We start from the raw sequence: 15,285 nt of genomic DNA on the forward strand, positions 1-15,285 counted from the left end.
CACATGAACATTACTTATTTGTGTGTTCTGGTCATTGAAATCAAACCAACTGATTTGTGCGTTAACGGAACATCTAAATTGTATCTCTCTAAAGGCCTCGAGATAATGTTTAATTTTCTGTTCCACTCGCTGTCTCACCTTAACCCCCGAATTGTTTTGTTGTAAGCCGCAAGGCTTTTTTGGTCCGCAATCCGCTTAGTTTCTTTGTCCTTACTCAGTTTCTTCAATCGTTTAACCTGAGCAAACTTGATCTCGGGCTGGATGACATATCTTTGTCTCTGAGACTTGTAAGCGTTCGATACAAGTACGTTAAACATGGCTTGATCAAAGCGATGACACCCCACGTTGTGCTGGGCCCGGGCTGAAACTGTCGGACAAATAATGCTTCCTAAAGGAGCGATACAGCTCATCTCCAGCGCACACAACACAGCCCATTTCATGATATCTCTTTGAACTTCTGGCGTATTTACAATCATTATTGCACACGCTTGCTGCATGATTGCATTCTGATAAATCATTGGAAAATATTCCAGCATATTTAGGTGCGTCGCTGCTAAAATTGAATTTTGTCCAGGACTAACAATGAACAGGAATCCACTTTTTCCCCTCAGCATTTGTTTAATAGCCGGTCTAAAGTCGTCAACAAGTTGTATTGATGCGTCTAGCCACATAATTGCTCCAAATTCCGCCAGCATTTCTTGAATAATGAGAACCTTCCAAGCGTACGTGTATAGCTCTCCTACATGTCGAGGGAATCGGGCAAAGTCAAACTTTCTGTAGTCCACGAAATTCAGATTCTTCAATATTTCAACTTGATGATTCGCTAATCCAAGGTCAAAAAACACTAGTTTTACGTCGGGGAAAAAACGAGGTATGGTGGTCTTGATGTGGATCAAGGATTCATTAAAATGGTTGCTGGAGGCAGCCGTGATGGGAACTACGCGTGGAACTGAGGCATAAGATTCCATAATCACTGGCTCACTTCGAAATGTTTGAGTGTTCAGTATCTCCTTTGCTGTATTTAAGGTTGTGCTGTCGAAGTTGAATATTTTTCCAACGATGACTGATGAATTCTGCAAGTACTTTTGGTAACGGAATGTATTCGCATCAAAATGTCGCTGCGACTCCGAGGAGGTATCATCCTTGAAATACAAAAAGTATAAAGCGATGATGACGAAAACAAACGCAATAAATAGGTAGCATCGACGTTTATCCCTTAAACGCATCGTAATTTAAAGCTAGATTCAATTAGAACCATTCACTGCTTCACAGTTCGTTCTACAGGGTACCGACCCCATCCCGACACATGCGATATAATATTAGTACAGTACTTCAAGTAAACAAACTTGCGACGGACACAAAAAAATGCGTGATCATTTGTGGGCCTGTATTAAAATCTTCACTTAAAAAGTGAAACATTTTCAGGCTTCCTTTAAAACTTGTCGAGTTTGAAAAATCTGCGCAACCCAGCTCTCCCATTTTATTTTGAAATATTTTAGGGTTCAACGAGTCGAAAGCTTGTGATCATAGAAGCATAAACTGTAAGCCACATTTGCATATAATTATTAATTATGTTGAAGAAGCTTTGTCTTTCGTGATTTATTGAGCAATTGAAAAGAATGGTCCTATATATCGATATACGAACAAAGGTTCGGGATGAATAAATAATTTCTTTTGTCTCACCCCTTTAGTTTCAGGACTACCCCTAAGGGCCTGTTTATATGGAGGAGAGTTGTCCCTGGTAGGAGGGCTACCCTCTCCCCCGAGCTATCTTTTGCCGAGCGTTTATATGAAAAAGTTGTCCCTGTTGACTGAGCCAAAACTTGGCCCTCTCGGTTCAAAAGACTGGCGAGAGTTGTTTTGAAACATCTATTATGTCTGCCTTTTTTAAATAAGGAACGCTGAAACATCGACCACGACCATTTTTTGGACAAATTTACCGCCGACTTCGATTTCAATGTATCTGCAATTTTGTTTTGGTCGACTGCAGCGTTTGCGCATGAGACACGTGATGAGAGAGCGTCATTTTCGCCATATTGAATTGAAAAACTAGTTCACATTCCCACTCTTCCAAATTTCAAAAGCAATAGGTTTTGGTCATTTGCATTAGGTTCGACTCATGTGAAGTTCGACGTTTGGCCCGGGCCTTATTGTTTTGTTATATATTATTTCACGCAATCTTTTGTTCTCGTGCATTAAATTTCGCGATTTTTTTGAAAATCATGTTTTTAATTCCTTATTAATCGGCCGCGAGGACGATTCATAATTTACCCTTTGGGCGTCGTGGTCGATAGTCTCCTGTCGGCCAAAAACGACGGGGATAGCCTGGGCCAGCTACAAAACCGCTACGGGTGAAGAATATCGCAATCGGTTTCATTTCAGTTTTGACAGTAAATCGTTATAACACTGTTATAAGCACACTGGGTCGACTTTTGGGCTAATTTGGAATGAGGTTCTCTTCTTTGCTTCAGCGGGAGGACAGAGAAAAAAGCTTAAGGTGGCTCGTAATAGTTTAGATATTCCCGTCTTTGGCATTCTATTGCTGCTACGCCTGTAATGTTGAGGTTTAACTTTCAGATGATCCTAGTGGAGGTTTTACTAATAAACAAATTGGAGTCACTGTGACGTCAAAATTCGTTGCCATGGCAACTACAAAAGTGGCCAATTAAAGATACTTTATTTTTGACTGTTCGAGGCTAATTACTCTAAAACTACACGGTAAAAGTTTTTCTTTTTCATCTTTTTTTAACCGGGCAGAGACTGGGCCGGGCCCGGTTCATAAATCGCCCGGAATTTTTTCGTGTCGGTAAATCGTTCCAGACCCGCTCGGCCGCTTCCTTGGCCAGGATTCAAAACACGCACTTTTGATATTTACTCGGCAGGAGCTATTAAATCAATCTTCTATTTAAAATTTTATCTAAAACCCTGATTTCTGTTAAGCGTGAAATATATGTGTTAATGTTATTCAAGCGTTTGACTCAAGAGAGTACTGGGTTGCGAAACCGGTGATTGTTTTGACAGGTCCAAACCGCTATGTCAGTCACGCAATGTTTTTGAAGCAAGCTTTACGCATATTAAACTGCTTAAAAAAAAGGCTGGTAGCTAGAGCATTTTTGAGCCAGAATAATTCTTTGAAGATACTTTCCGAATTAATCATGTCCATTTTCATCCGTGCACAGTTGAGCCGGCAAAGTCGCGTATCAGAGACGATTGAATGTTTGCACAGCAAAATAATCTTTAATTCTATTTTGATTCTTGATGAAAAAGCTTTACTTCAGTGTTTACTTACACACTTCCCAAGACTTCAGAAAACAAAATGGTAATGTATAGTTTTTCTACGAAGTATGATGGAATTTTTGAAAGGATCCGTAAAGCCAGCAAGTAAAACAAATGGTCTACAAAATGAAATCTTGGTGCCACTGTGGGTAATTTCATTAATTGTAATTAAATTCTACCACGGCATGCAAATCTTCACGGTTTTGAAATTTTCTAAATCTTTAAGCCTTTCAAAATGTTTCTTGACCCCATCTTGAATAAAAATTCATTTGAAACTTTTTTTCATGTTTCTTTCATTTGTTCAAGTTTTAGTTGGGTTTTTAGGCTTTTGAAACGAACAAGATCTATTTATAGATTGAGGCACCGTGTGATGTTTTTGATTACCTTGTTTGTCGTAGTAGTTCGCTCGGCCGCTTTCTTCTGTTTCTTGGCCAGGATTCAAATCCCACACTCTTGATATTTACTCAGCAGGAGCTAAGATTACTCTCCTATTTAAAATTTTGTCTAATACCCTGATTTCTGTTATTAAAGCGTGAAATGGATATTTTTGTGTTTATATTCAAGCGTTCGACTCAAGCGAGAACAAGAGCGCGAAACCGGTGATTGTTTTGACTAAGCTTTTTTTACGTCAGTCACGCAATGTTTTTGCAGCAAGCTTCTGCTTTTAAAAACGGCTGGCAGCTAAAGCATTTTTGGGCCAGACTCTACTTTGAAGATGTTTTCTGTTTAGCAAGAATTGTGTCCATTTTGTCCATTTTCATCCGTGTACAGTGGGCCGACAAAGTTGTGTGTCACAGACGGATTGAATGTTTACACAACAAAATATAAACCTTGTTTTGGTTCTTGCTCAGCTCAGAAAACAAAATGGAAATGTAAGTTAGTAATATAATAATTTCTACAAACTAGAATGGAATTTGGATCGGTAAAGCCATCGAGTAAAATAATAGACGGCAAAAATAAAAACTTGCGCTTTGGCTAATTTTACGGCTTTAATTTAAAGTATTCAAATTTTTAATGCCATTCAAATGTTTCTTGGCCTCATCTTGAATCTTTTTTTTTCTTTTTTCACATTTAGTTGGGATTTTTAACAGCATATGTTATCTAGTACGCGTGATCTAATGCATGTCCTTTTTTAGTCTTTTTATTTTCGTTTGTAATTTTGTTTTGAAGTTTTTCTGTTATTCTTGATATTTATATGTAACTCGTTTTATTTTTATTTCATTTTTATTTATGTGACTCGTTTTATTCGAGCAAGAGCCAATACTGTAATTTTCTGGTTACTCCACTCATTTTTGCGAGAAATAAATATATTTTTTGGTTTTTCATTCGAGGGTTTTTAATTTCACTCGGAACCGAACGGCGATGAAGAAATTACCTGTTATGTATCACGCAAGCAAGAACTGGCGTTTGCGTGACTGCTTCCCAAAATGCAGCATATAGGCAGGTTTTTCGATCGAAGAATCAGATTGACTTGAAGAGCTGGCGTGTTTAAAAGCTAAAAAGCTTTCTAATTTTTTATTATTCCTTTTTTGTGTGTGATACATTCTTTTAAAAAACCTTAAACGCTTCTTAGTTTTTAACGAATTATTTCTAATTGTTTGTTTGTTTTGGCCGTAGATCATTTGTAATGCTATTCAACTGTTTGAGTTCATTTATTCAAGATAAGAAATACACAAAACGTATTAAACTTGTGTGTCACAGCTACTCGCCCCTAAACTACTGCTCGGCTGGCGCCATCACAAAAGTGCTGAGGAGGGCGGGGAGAAGGGTTAAGAGTAGAATGTGTTATGAGAAGGAGTAGAGTCGAAAGCTGCAGGGGATGGGGGAGGACGGAGTAGGAGGGGAGATATTCGAAAGTGAATGGCTAAGAAAAGGGGGAATGGGGGGGGAGGTGGGGGGTTTGAATAAAAATCCATGCTTGATTATATCGCGCAACCTTTTTTTCATGGTTTTCTTATCAGAACAGCTGTTCAAAATTTTATGAGTAGCCTGCACTTTGTTAAGTGCATAATAATGATAATAATAATAAATAATAATAATAATATTTATATAGCGCTATTCAGCTAATCTTCCATTATCATTGGATAAAAACTAAAATCTAAAAATACCGAGGTTATTCATTGTTCAAAAAAATAGGAAGCCCAAGCAGGAATTTGTTCAAGCATGGACAAACAAACCACAGACTTGTGTGTTTCTCAATTAAATGGTATTTTAAAAGTTTTTGCTGCACTTGCCTAATCAAGTAGTTAAACATTAACCGCCCGGTTTTAAGCTTTAAGCTTTAGGCGTCTTGTTTGTCTAGAGGACAAAAGAAACGATCTGACAATTTTTTAAAAAAATCTGTCAGAAATGTTCAGAGCCACCTTAACTTTATGCACAAATATCATAGCTACGAATCCTTTTGACAGATTTCTCTAAAAATTGGCAAAAATGTTTATTATGTCGGTTGGATAAAAATATGTGAAAAGAAGAACTTTCACCGAGTAGTTTTTGAGGTATTAGCCTCCAAAGGTCCAAAATAGTGTATCTTTAACCTCGTATGTTGCTATGGAAACCGATTTTGACGTCACTGTGACCTCAAATTGTTCATTGGTAAATCTTGTTTGCGTTTGTGCTAAAAGATTTTCCTTAAAATGTTATTGGTATAGCTGTGATAGAATGCCAAAGACGGGCAAGTCTAAATCTGAATAAACTGTTTCGAGCCACCTTAAGGGGCAAAGTACTAATATTCACCATTGTGAAACTGTTGTTGCTTTGAGAAGTTGAAGCTATTTTTGTAAACAAAAGAGGTAACGTCATTCATGTCACGAAGCCCAGCGCTTATAACCGGAATTTTACGGTATTTGGTTCGATCCGAGCGGCCGTAATAACGATGTGGCCGTAAGGCGGGGTTCCACTGTAATACCGTATTTACTCGAATAAGCGCCGCCCCCGAATAAGCACCGCCCTCGAATAAGCGCCGCATTTCAGACAAAAAAAGTTAATAAGCGCCGCAGTCCCGATGCGGCGCTAAAACAAACTTGGACATTTCTTTTCAACAAAAGCGATGTTTTGCAGTTCAATGTGATTGCTGTACCGCTCGCCCATACATTTTCTATCCAACATTCTTACAATACGTAGTTTTGTAAGTGTTGTGAAGGCCGCGAACTTTGCCAGGACAGCTAGCGCCATTTCTCTGTTCAGAAAGAGACGAATATTGACAATAAAATGACGCTATTTTCAATTACTGTTAAAGATAAAATTCTTTGTGGCGTCCAAATTTAAAAAAAAAAGCGCCGCCTTAAAAAAAAGCCACAAAAAAGCGCCGCCCTCAAATAAGCGCCGCACTTAGGCGCGAAAAATTTGATAAGCGCCGCGGCGCTTATTCATGTAAATACGGTACGCCTCATCCAGTTTCGCCAACACAACTTCAAAAGATTACGGCTTCATTCAACAAATTTGTAACTGAAGCAAGATGATAGAAAATAAGTACTTGTTTTAATATTTCCTCTGTTTAAAAGTAGGTATAAAGTATACATAGAATCGCCATTTTACAATTAGCTTGGCGATGATTCTAAATTCTTTACAAAACATCACAATTTAATGGTTTCATAATTTGTCTCCAATTTACGAATCTTCTTAGAAACAATAATTTTCTGAACTAATTATAACAAGCAAATAAAAATAAAAAAGCCAAACCCATGTTTAAGGAGATTTGTTTACGCCAGTGTTCTTTATGCGTTTACAAAAATTTAGGCAAAATTACACCCGCTTTCAGTGTTAAGTGCATAGCATCTTTCTACATCCACCTTTCGACATGGGGTTTGAAAAGAGCCAATCAAAACCCATACAGGTGTCGGGTTAATGCAAATGAGCCCACCAGTTCAGAAGGTCATGCTAGTGGGCTGTGATTGGCTGATCTTGATCCGTCTTGTTTGTTTAGCACGTCGAATGATGGATGTCGATCGAAAGCTGCTATGCACGTAACACTGAAAGCGGGTGTAAATTCTATCATGAAAACTCTGATACGCTAAAATGATACCAAAGGATACATGAGTTTGGCTTTTTTAAAATTTTTTGTGAGATAGATCAACGTATGCGCGATGTTTCGTATTTTATACTCTGCTAAAACAATTCTTTAGTCGAGTACGCGCAAGTATTCTTCAATCTGTATTACCAAATGAGACCAACTATTTCAAGGCTTTTTTATCGCCCAATTCTTCGCTTTTGACAAAAAACACAGCATTAAAGCCCACCTCTACGTTTTACCAACCCTTGGTATTCGAATGGGAGGGATAAACCCCAGACAATGCTGCAAAGACCACCACCACAGAAAAACATTTTGGCTAGTGCTGTATTCTATGTTAAATTTACGGTAATTTGAGTGGCAGTTGTTTTTTCCAGGGGGATAGGGTGGGCATTAACGACCTGTGTTTTTTGTCCAAAGCAGATATAAACTATTTTATAACCAAAGATATATAGGTGTGTCTATTTAGAGAGACCGTTTCCCCATCTAGGAGATTACATGTATTATGGGGCCAATATGGCAATAATTCATATTTAAGTGTATACGTAAATATATAAAATTCTATCAATTCTCTGTAATTCCAAATTACCATTATCAAAAATTTATTTCCTATTCATAATTTTCAAGTGTAACGTAACTTAGTTTTTAAGCGTCTTTACGTTCCGACACTATCGAATGAAATATGAATTCCCACGGAAAAACGAAGGCTGTCTGGAAAGAACGAAGTGTTTCCGAAGTATTCCGAAGAGCTCCGATGATGATCCGAATCCAGAAGTTAACCGATTGGCTGATAACTCGAGTGATCCCAGTTGTGTTGCAACAACTCTTCAGATCTATGGCGATCAGTTCAAAAAAGGTTAAAATTATCTTTCCTCTGTCGCGATTGTGAACATTCCGTGAAGAAATTCATTGCTTGTTACTTTATTATTCTTTGCAAGGTTTTCACTGTTGCCTTCCTTTTCTACGATAGCGTGATTCTGTCACGTTTCCCGTGACGCGTCACCTGTGTATATATGAGCTGATTACGTGACCTTTACATTTCCAAGATGTCGTTACCAAATCTACAACTCCTCGATCCTGGCTTTCTGGTGTTACTTCGTGCGTTACGTCGCGTTACGTCACGCTGCGTTACGTGGATGACGTCATGGATCTATTGAGTATATTGACAAGAATACTTGCGGGCCAGTCCTTGGAGATTTCTCCAAATAAATGACACTCATTGTGCACTCCACCTGTTTTCCGTAACACAATACCGAATGACCTGAAGAACAACCAACAAAATCATCAAATAATTATCAGTTACCAAAGCTTTCGGTAAAAGTTGACAAAAACCCGCATACTGTAGCGTACCCAAACCCCTATCCGCAGATAGTCTCACAACCTAGCTTTCTTTGGGTACGACCCAGGATATACCACCCCCCCCCCCCCTGTCAAAAATACCCCTATATCTCAAACCCCTCCCTCCCAACTAGATTGTCCCACACTCTGGCGTAACTACCCACGTAGCCCCCACCCTACCCCATCCCAAATTGGGTAGATATCCTCACAGATTGTTCCCTTGTAACTAACCCCTACTGTAAAGGTGCCTATCTTTAGCTACCACCTCCGTGTTTAGCCCAAACCACACTATGTAGATAACCCAAACTCACCCAGTTACTGGGTTTCTATTCATGTTAATGTTTACTTGTTAATGTTGACTTACTTTGACTTTCCACTGTATGTAGGTGTCTTCAATTCCCATCTAAAATAATACACACAGACACAAAGTGTCACACTTCAGATTGAGTTAACTGCGGACTTATTAAAATTGTGTGCAATTGTCATAAACAGTTCACAAGTAAAGATTAAGTCGTACCTTTTATCGCTGGGATCTATTCCGCAATACAGTATCGACTTCATGTGGAAATGCTGCCTAAAGAATACTCTAGAAAGTAAAACACAATAAACAGTGTTGAAACTTTTGATAAGCAATTTTCACTTCAGTGTCAAAAGTAATTTGGATTTGCATGAGTACGCTTAGTGATTTCTTTATAAAACTCGCGCCACTTTCTAAACCAATCAGAAGCAAAACCAAAACCAATCCGTGACTCGCTCGCGCACGTTTTCCCGCGCATCACGCCGGCTACACGTATTTGCTTCGAGTTTTGATTGGTTCACTATTGTATGTGCCCTTTGTGATTGGCCAGAGTGATAACTTCGGTTTTGGTTTTACGACACTCGATTGACAGTCTTCCTTCACCCTCCCCTCCCGCCCCACAGGGGGCTTCAAGTCATGTGGTGCTGAAGTTATTCTGGGGTGAAAAAGTTAATAATAATCCGTATCTTACTTTCGTTCGTTATCAGTAACAGTCATTCCCTCTGGTGTGACCTTGAAGCTGACCGTGGTGAATTTCTTAGCAGCCTCCTCTGTGGACAGACGTTCCACAGTACGCTGTATGGCGCTTGGTCCAGTCAGCATTTCCACCTCACTGTTGCCTAGATACATTAGCGTACCAACTGCGAAAGAAAACAAAAAATCCGCGGTGAGTTTTATTTTAACCATATGGTCGCTATTCTGAGTCTGATCATACGAACTCGAACTTTGGGTCATCTTCGGAAAGTACTCGGAAATCGTCGGAGCTTATCGGAAAATCTTCGCACTGTTCGGTAGCCTCTTCGGAAATGTTCGGTAAATGGCCGGGCCTTTCTCGGAGACGATTAAGTCGAGGGCAGTTTTCAAAGATAAACCTTAACGGAGGTAGAATGATTTAATTAATTTGATATTATTTGTTGTATTACCTGCACCTTTCGGCCAGGATTGTCCGTCTTCTTTATCAATAGTTTGGTCCTTATCTCCTGCTAATTGGTCTGAAAAAAAGAAAAAAACAAATTCCCAGATCGCCATTTGCAGACAAGTAAGAATAATACAAAGTCAGGAGCGTAACTCTTAAGAAGTCAAGTCAACTCACCGCGAGAAGGCATAGTCAGTCTGATGGGTAATGCCAAAGGCGTTATGGAGTGTTGATAAACGAAAGCAGCCAAACTCCCTAAACATACAGAAAGGAAACAATTTTTATCAGTGATGGATATTATACGTCCTAAAGCGAGGAGCTTTAATGCGTGTCAGGATTTCCACTGTACCAATACCATCAAATCCCTCCGTTGTAAGCCTAGGGAATGCAGTGCCATCCCAAGAAAACCAATCTGTCATCTGTAGCGCGACCATTACGCGACTTTTTTGTTGGAAAAAATCAAGAAAACAATACTTAAAGTACGATTACAAACAGTACACAATTTGTGCTACTTACAACACTTTGCTCTTCTCAAATTGTATTGCTCTAATTATTTACACTACGACTTACGACTTGCAACTTTCTGTAAAGTTGTTGGTAGTCTCAAGTCCATTCCAATATAATTTTTTCCGAATTCGTCCCTCGTAGGTTCGCTCGAGGACAACGCGCGCTCGAAACCACAACTACGCAACAACAGTCGACTTGTGGCAAGTCTAAGTATTGGGGGAAGGAGGAGAGGGGGGGGGGGGGGGGTCTATCCAGGAAGAGGGGTTGACTTGAGTTTATGGCAAAAAAAATCCTTCACATAATTCTTACAAAAAATACTCAGTGTTGAACCAAAACTTACCAAAAATGGGTTCGTCGTTGTAGCCTTTCAATCGTACGCCCTTCTTCGTCGTCTCGATGAGAAAGTGCCGCACAAGTTCATTGTCGAGATCAACTTTAGCTGCAAGAGAAAAAATAAGACGTATAAGGTTAAACCTTACCCTAAAATCTTCAATGTTTTGTGTTGTCTTGAATTGAATTATTACAGAAACAGTAACAGGGTTCGTACACTTTTTCAGGTCAAAAATTCAAGGACTTTTCAAGGACTCCTCTTGGAAATGTCAAGGACTTTTTTTTCATGGAATTTACCCCAAATCAACGATTTTCGGTCTGTTGTGCCGTTGATGTGCTTGCTGAAGAACTAAAAAAAAATTGCTTATTTTGGCGTCTTGTCATTGCCTTGAAGCCTTTGACGTTCATTAAAAAAATCAAGGACTTTCAAGGACCGAAAACCAAATTCTAGTACTTTCAAGGCCTTGAAATCGAACTCCTGAAATTCAAGGGTTTTCAAAGGTTTTCAAGACGCGTACGAACCCTGCAGTAAGTACTAAACTTCCCCTTCACCTTTCCTTCTCGTGCCTCGTGGTACAAAATCGAGGACACGCTCATGGCGTTTAAACTTTCAAATACACTAGTCACGCGCACGTGCTGTTTCCGTTAGCTGGCATTTCAATTTTTTCCACTGAAGATGAGGCAGTATCCCCGAGACGTATGGAACATATTTTTCTCTATCTGGCGCATTGTTCGCCATTTAAAATCAGCATTTAAAATCACTGTTTATATATGCGCTACACAGTCGCTCGAAATTTCTTAAGAGATTTCTTTGTTACTACACAATTCAAGAGCAAATTGAGGTACACAAGGGCAAATTTAGGAAACAATGAAGGGACCAACAGGGGTACAAGTGGGAGACTAAGTGAGTCATACAGTTAAAGTAAACAATTAAGAGGCCAATAAAAAGATAGAAGTCAGGAAGATGATAGCAGTTCAACTTACTTAGGTCCCCTTGAAGTCCCTGCAGCACATGCGCAGGAGGCACCGCTACCTTCACAGCTAAACCAAAGGCTCCTGGGAAGGATTGACTATCCCGGATGATAAAAGAGCCGGGCTCCGAGTCTTTTAGAATATCGTTGGCTGTAATCACAAAAGTCAAAAACAGGAATTCGTTAAACACACCCACTACTTTGACTACAGGAGTGGCTTATAGAAATGTCAGAAACGTGTGTTTGGTCGAGCGACAAACTATACAACAAGAGTCGCTTACAATAGCCTGTTGTCAAGTGACTATGCGACATTCACCCAGGGCCGGGCCGATAAAGGTTTCAATTTCTCTTGTATAAAAAAGTTTTTTTGCTTAGGTTTTGCGTAGTTTGAGATTACTACACGTCAAAACTGGAGGACAGAAAATATAAACAGGAAACCTTACCGGAAAGTTAAGCAACTGAAATCAAAATATAGTCCTGGATTAGCTTAATCGTGCTTTGAAAAACCCGGCTCTGATATTTTGACAGAAAAACGAGGCCTAGTTTGTTCGAGATCGTACGATCGTGAGATCTTAGGAGCAGAAACAAAAGGATTTGGAACTGGTATGGATCTCTTGTATGATCTCTGGTACAGAGGTTAAACTAAAATTCCTCAGTATCGATGGATCTTGACATGTTAACACGTAAGGCGAATGGAAGACTGCAAGTGAAGTGAAAGCGTACCATCATTTCTTGTAATGGTGGGTTTGTACCAAAATGACGACGTGTCACGGTCGAATTTCAGTCCTGGAATCTTTGGACTGTCCGGAAGAAAGACATCTGAAAAGAAATCACAACAATAAAGGAATATTAAATCTAGCGCGACTTCAGCTAAAAATAAAAACATCTTAGTGTTATCCCCTTACAGTATCAAAACATTGTCATGGTAAAGGTTAAAATTGCGTTCGAACCTAGTGTCCCATCAAGCAGAAGCTTATCCCGGTTTCTGTAGCCTGGATGGGATGCTAGTCCATCACAGGGTTACCCCCGGACCGCCCGATCCAGAGTCCAGAGCGCTAACCATTAGGCCACCGCACTTTCCAAATAAAATTATATAACTAGGACTAGGTATTTTCTTGATATACATGTACTACCAAATTCTTGCAGCTGAAGAAATGAAGGAGAATTGATATTTTGATCTCGGTACTGAAAGGGAAACAAGTTTACTGAGAGGGCACACGTGTGGTTTTAATTAAAATCTCGCGCTAGTTATCAGCACGCTCGCAAACACGCATGTATTGCCAATGTCTGAGTGCGTGCAGGCAAAAAATACTACTTACTGTCGCCCGACGAGCCAGATGATACGCTAGTTGTAGAGCCATATCCTTTATCTGAGTGAGGATGAGATTTCTTCCTTTGTATTGCATTTTCAAAGGACCCAGATCCATCTGACAATACAGGACTCCTCCCGCTGCTCTCCAGTCCCCCGCTCTTGAAGCTCTGTGGAGTACTGGAACGACTGAGTTGCGCTGGCTGTCGAACGCTTACACTGCGAAAAATAAAAAAAAAACAAACGTGGTATAAAAGCGATCTCGCAGATTGCGATTTAAGGCATACAAAGAACCTTCTAAACTGCGACGAAATTGGAAAGCCTGTAGTTATTAAGACGGAATCCATTAGGAAATCGAGTAATATTAAAGGGACTAAATTGTTCTGAAATAAGTGGTGGGCAACTTTACCCAAGGAAACATTGTTTTTTAACATTAAACGGAAGGTATAACCTTTATTTGAAGATGGAAATCAAACTTTGGTTGGTTATAAATATCGATTTTTTGAAGGTGCACGGAAACAACTTAAAAACGTTGGCTAACGTTTCAAATTGCAATCCATTTCCATCCGAGCCATCCGCAGCCAAACGCGCTTTTGAACTGTTTAAGTGCTCTAAAATAGCAATTGTTAATAAAAATGGACCATTATTTTAGGTTTCATACGACACAAATATAAATTTGCGCTGTTCAGAAATCTGTTAAAATCAGCGACATAGTCCCTTTAATTTTAGTTGGACAAAAATCGAGTACCAGAATAATATAAATCCTATTGCGTTATTTTTTACCCTTTTCAAAAGCTAAAGATGTAAGTTATTATCCGTGATAACACCAACAACAATTTCTTATCAGAGCCTGAAAAAATGAATTTCAAAGTTCTAATAGTAATAGCCAACTGGTCCGCCTCCTGCCAGTTGGGATTTTTAACCATGTTAGATTTATTCACAATATTTGTTTCACATTGGCCCTGAAAAACCCCATTCGGGGAGTGGTCAATTTAATATATATATATATATTTTTATTTTTATTTTTTAAAGTTCACAGGAACCATGTAAACTATAGGAAAAATTTCACGTGAAGTTATTTTGTAAAATCGTCCGGCTTTAATTAAAGCGATTCAGTGGAATTCAGTGGAACTTCGAAATTTGTTTTCGATGTTTGGTGTTGTTAGAAATGATTTCCTTTGATAAGATAGTTGAAACAGTAACACAGAAGTTTGCAATAAGATGTAAATAACTTTGGTACATAATTTTGTCTCGAAGTCCTGGCGGATTCTGTCTTAATCAGTTTTTGAAAATAATGTTTTTTACCCTGGATAATCTGGCACCCAGGGTAAATGTTTTTAGGCTTAGAAATGAAATTATTTTGAAGGGACTGTCTCTGATTTTAGCCAAATTTAGGCATCGCAAACAGTGAAGGAACATTTCAATTACACAGCAAACACAAAAGAAAGTACGGATGGCCAAACGTGACGAAGATTAAAACGGATTGCAATATGGGTTTTTGAAATGTTGTTGGACTGAACGGTTTTCAAAGTTAATCTTGTTTGCTTGTAACTTTAAATTATAATGCCACATTCGGTTGCAATGAAGCTATGGTTTTGTCATTTGGATCCATAGGAGTAATTTGTTTTTGCAAACATAGTTTCATAGCAAGTATTTCGCAAAACTTAAAAAAAAACTTAACTCCGCCGTGACACAGTCCCTTTATGGAATGATTTTGTCTTACCTCATATCAGACATCTCTGATAAAATGTCCTTTATAGCTTCCACATCATCAGTGGAATTTTTAGCCTGGATCTGCTCCACGCCACCCTCCATCCTTGGGGCGTGTAATGGACTTGTCCCCTCCAGGGTAGTGTGAGTCTCAGTAGAAACGCCAGTTTCGGGACTAAAAAGGTAAATAATCAATATTGTTGGTGTAATGAGAGACAGGCTCAAGAGTTATCAGAAACTAATCTCTCCTAACACTATTAATATAATGCCAAGAAATTCATAGTAGAGATGGGAAAATCGTAAAACTATCAGGACTAGGCAAAAAGCTAGCAAAAGCTGTCTTTTTACTTGGGAAAATCCTCAAAAGGGTCGAAAGAAGAATGAAACACAAAAAAACAACAGCTA

General features: G+C 39.0%; 2 protein-coding genes across 7 annotated transcripts in view; both read right to left on the bottom strand.

Moving 5' to 3' along the window:
* Window positions 1-31: 31 nt before the first annotated feature.
* On the bottom strand, window positions 32-1,452 carry LOC144631202 (uncharacterized). The gene has a single exon (XM_078489619.1). The coding sequence runs from the start codon at window positions 1,224-1,226 to the stop codon at window positions 135-137; it is 1,092 nt and encodes a 363-aa protein (XP_078345745.1). The 5' UTR covers window positions 1,227-1,452; the 3' UTR covers window positions 32-134.
* A 5,279-nt stretch (window positions 1,453-6,731) lies between these two features.
* Window positions 6,732-15,285, bottom strand: part of LOC144631167 (tensin-3-like) — a 51,477-nt gene continuing 42,923 nt past the window's right edge. For all 6 annotated transcript variants that reach the window (XM_078489559.1, XM_078489558.1, XM_078489556.1 and 3 more), the window contains exons 25-35: window positions 14,894-15,055; window positions 13,181-13,389; window positions 12,585-12,680; window positions 11,875-12,012; window positions 10,901-10,999; window positions 10,231-10,308; window positions 10,061-10,129; window positions 9,610-9,778; window positions 9,138-9,206; window positions 8,985-9,023; window positions 6,732-8,543 (exon numbers count right to left, since the gene is read on the bottom strand). In XM_078489559.1, the coding sequence (XP_078345685.1) occupies window positions 8,411-8,543; window positions 8,985-9,023; window positions 9,138-9,206; window positions 9,610-9,778; window positions 10,061-10,129; window positions 10,231-10,308; window positions 10,901-10,999; window positions 11,875-12,012; window positions 12,585-12,680; window positions 13,181-13,389; window positions 14,894-15,055 (1,261 nt within the window). In that variant the 3' untranslated portion in view covers window positions 6,732-8,410. The remainder of the gene's footprint in view (window positions 8,544-8,984; window positions 9,024-9,137; window positions 9,207-9,609; window positions 9,779-10,060; window positions 10,130-10,230; window positions 10,309-10,900; window positions 11,000-11,874; window positions 12,013-12,584; window positions 12,681-13,180; window positions 13,390-14,893; window positions 15,056-15,285) is intronic.

This window comes from Oculina patagonica, chromosome 11 (genome assembly GCF_052425735.1).
Source record: "Oculina patagonica isolate OP01 chromosome 11, crgOcupat, whole genome shotgun sequence".
Classification (NCBI taxonomy): domain Eukaryota; kingdom Metazoa; phylum Cnidaria; class Anthozoa; order Scleractinia; family Oculinidae; genus Oculina; species Oculina patagonica.

Coding starts and splice junctions, on each gene's coding strand:
- LOC144631202 (XM_078489619.1), bottom strand. CDS start 1,226: ATGCGTTTAAGGGATAAACGTCGATGCTACCTATTTATTGCGTTTGTT.